Genomic DNA, 3691 nt, shown 5'->3' on the forward strand with positions numbered 1-3691 from the left:
TCTCTCTTTCTCTCTCTCTCCCCCTCCCCCCCCGCCGGTACGGACCTGTAAACACTGATTTGTGCTCCGCATATTTCACGATTTACCGAGAGTTAATGGCAATTATACGGCCTTTCTGGCTCTGATTTGACACAGTAAGGTTTGGTGATCGAAGCAGTGCAATATCAATATGTGAAGTGACTTTGTTGGACTTGAACTAGTGAAATGAAAATTTGAACTTGGCTCTGGCCCCACCCCCCACGTTCGAGCGTCACAATTCCCGCGCATGCGCAGTACGCTCCCACACCTGCCGCCGCCGCCTCACCATACCTCCTCCCTCCTCACCCGTCACTTCGAGTCTCGCTCACCTGAGTTTACCAACAAGCCACAAACATGAATTTACAAGAGATAAAAATGATGATGGACGTACAAACTGAAGCTTATAAAAACGCACTTCAAGTTTTTGTAAGTCAGTGCAACGTAAGAATTGATGGCTGTAATGAAACAATTGGAGATTTGAAGCGGAGTCTGGAATTCTCCCAAGTTGACATAGATGACCTGAAGAACCAGGTTAAGCTACTTTTACAAGAAAAAGAAACTCAAACGAAATTAATTGCTGAACTAAAACAGGAACTTCTGGAAAGTAGGGAAACCATCAAAGCCCTGACAACACGATGCAACGAGCTAGACGACCTGCAACGCTGCAACAACCTCAGGATTGACGGCCTGCCGGAAGTTGACGCGGAGACGACGGAACAAACCGCTGTGGCCGTGTCATCTGTGCTGCGGGAGAAGCTGGAGCTACGGGAACAGCCCCTGGAGTCAGCACACCGGGTGGGCCCGCGTCAGGAGGGTCGCCCGCGCCCCGCTGTTGCAAGATTCACCCGACAACTCGACCGGGATGCTGCGCTGAGGCACGGGAAGATGCTCCGAGGAACAAACATCTACCTCAACGAGGATCTGTGTCCGGCGTCCCGAAAGATGAGAACAGATCAACTTCCTGCCCTTAAAGCTGCAAGAGCCCAGGGAAAAATAGCTTTCTTCGTCAATGCTAAACTGATAATTAAAGAAAAATCGAACGATCGAGATGCCCCCAGAAATACCGGTACATCTGCAGGCTTACGACAGTGCACAGCATCCTCCGCCGTCGAACCCCAGGCCACTGAGAGGACAGTCTCCCAGCCAGATTTCCAGGAGAAGCAGCAGCTGCCCAACGACAGTGAGAGCAGGCGCACCACACGGCAGGCAACAAGAGCTGAGAACCACTGAGCGGATCAGCTGTAACTGTAATATACCCATTCCAAATTATTTCATTTGTGATTCATAATAGTATATATAATGGCTAATTCTTACAATTTTCCTTTTGCTAATGTAACTAACTCTGATTTGCATATACTATTGAATAATAATACTGTGCATAGGTTCCCGTTGCCCACTGTTGATAATATGGTTTTTAACCCATTTCTCTTGAACGATAATAACTTAAGAAACTCTGACAATAGATCTGATGAAATGTCTATTCCTGATTTCCAAGAACCTCGCTGTAATTACCATTTTATAAATACCATGAACAGTACCTACCAAGCACCCCCCAATAGTCTCAGTCTTCTCTCGTACAATATACGTAGCATTCCATCACAAATCAATGCCTTTCAAGATCAGTGTTTAAATGAAATAAATTTACAGCCTAATATCATTGGACTGTGTGAAACACGCTTAAATGATAATATTTGTGGATTATATAATATCACAGGGTATACTCCCTTCTTTAACAATGTAAGTACTGATCACGGTGGTGTAGCAATCTACATATCTGACTCACTCCAAGGAACTATCCTACATGATCTCAGTGTACAATTTCCCCATATGGAAACAATATTTCTAAAAATTCAAACCAATGATGAGAGATTCTTAGTTGGGATGGTCTATCGGCCTCCAAACTCTTCTACTCAAGCTTTTTATGATTCTTTCAGTGAGATTTTAGAACATATAACTCTCCTCAACATCCCTTGTTACATCATGGGTGATTTCAACCACAATCTTTTGAGGTTTGAAAATCGGTCAGTTCATGATTTTATTACGCTCATGTACTCTCATATGTTTTACCCGACCATCACAAAGCCTACCAGAGTGAGTGCCACGAGTGCCACATTAATAGACCACATATGGAGTAACAACTTGGAGTCTTACCATTCCAGTGGAATCATATACTCGAACATAAGTGATCACTTCCCTGTCATTAGTACTTTCACAACCATTAAATCCATTAAGAAGAGTTCACGAATAACAAAGATTAAAAGATCAATAAATCCACACACCATAAATAATTTAAAAACAGCCTTAAATGAAGTTGATTGGGAATCATTGTTAAAGAAACAAAATGTTGATGAAGACTTTGATATATTTATAAATAAGTTCACTGAGTTGTATAACCACTTCTGTCCTCGGAAAGAGTATTCTGTGAGAATCAAGCATGCAAGCAAACCATATATAACACCAGCAATAATCAACTCAATCAAAACTAGACACAAACTGCAGCAAAAATATGCAAAATGGCCCGTAACATATGAAAATGTTTTTAAAACTTATAGAAATACTCTAACCCATGTGATAAGACGTGCTAAAGAGAATTACCATAAAAGCAAACTTGATGAGTATGCAGGCAATGTCAGAAAAACTTGGCATTTTATCAATGACTTACTAAATCGTAATACAAAGGGTCAAGCGGCACTTTCTATGATGTTCAATAATGAAATAACATCTGATCCTAAAGAGATTGCTGAAGGATTTAATAGATATTTTAGTGAGGTGGGAGCCAATCTAATCAGTCAAATTCCACGCATTCAAACTGACTTCCGGCACTTCCTCCCTGAAAATGCTAAATGTTCTTTAAGATTATCCCAAGTATCTGAAAATGAACTGAAGGACGTCATTAATAACCTTAAACAGTCAGCCAGTGGACATGATGACATTCCAGTAGCCATCGTGAAAGAATGTGCACCGGAAATAATTTCTTTCCTAACTTCCATCATCAACAGATCTTTCAAATCAGGCTGTTTTCCCAGTCATTTGCAGATCGCAAAAGTGATTCCTATCTATAAGAAAGGCGATGCAAATCTCCCTGAGAATTACAGACCCATTTCTTTGTTAACCATATTCAGTAAAATATTTGAAAAAAAAAGTTTTTAAAAGAGTAATGACATTCCTTGAAAACCATTCATTAATATCTAACTGTCAGTATGGATTCAGACCAAACTACTCAACGGAATTAGCTATTCACTGTCTAACAAATCAAATTTATGAAGTTCTAGATAAGAAACAGTACCAAATTACAGTTTTCTGTGACCTGTCCAAGGCATTTGATACCATATCGCATGATATTCTTTTGCAAAAACTTGAGGTGTATGGTATTCGAGGTCCAGCATTAGCATGGTTTCAGAGTTATTTAAGCAACCGTAAACAATATGTATATTACCAGAACTGCATTTCCCAATATAGGGAAATTAGATATGGGGTCCCCCAAGGATCAGTACTTGGTCCTGTATTGTTCTTGCTTTACATCAATGACATTGCTCGGTCTTCTTGTAAATTAAATTTCCTGCTTTTTGCAGATGATACTAATGTTTACATGGCTAGTAAAAACCTACCTGAGCTTGTTAGTACAATGAATAATGAACTAATTCACTTATCAAACTGGATTAGGGCAAACAAA

The 3691-nt window shown here is 40.3% G+C and overlaps 2 protein-coding genes across 2 annotated transcripts in view; both read left to right on the forward strand.

Moving 5' to 3' along the window:
* Window positions 1-241: 241 nt before the first annotated feature.
* Window positions 242-1256, forward strand: LOC138859332 (uncharacterized). Its single transcript, XM_070114121.1, has one exon. It carries the CDS (start codon window positions 373-375, stop codon window positions 1246-1248), a length of 876 nt encoding a protein of 291 aa, XP_069970222.1. The 5' UTR covers window positions 242-372; the 3' UTR covers window positions 1249-1256.
* A 235-nt stretch (window positions 1257-1491) lies between these two features.
* The window catches only part of LOC138859307 (uncharacterized), a 2905-nt gene continuing 705 nt past the window's right edge, over window positions 1492-3691 (forward strand). The window contains exons 1-3 of the mRNA XM_070113920.1: window positions 1492-1522; window positions 1733-2974; window positions 3315-3691. The exon at window positions 3315-3691 is cut by the window's right edge and continues 705 nt beyond it. Of these exons, the coding sequence (XP_069970021.1) occupies window positions 1492-1522; window positions 1733-2974; window positions 3315-3691 (1650 nt within the window). The remainder of the gene's footprint in view (window positions 1523-1732; window positions 2975-3314) is intronic.

Source organism: Penaeus vannamei, chromosome 35, assembly GCF_042767895.1.
Source record: "Penaeus vannamei isolate JL-2024 chromosome 35, ASM4276789v1, whole genome shotgun sequence".
Classification (NCBI taxonomy): domain Eukaryota; kingdom Metazoa; phylum Arthropoda; class Malacostraca; order Decapoda; family Penaeidae; genus Penaeus; species Penaeus vannamei.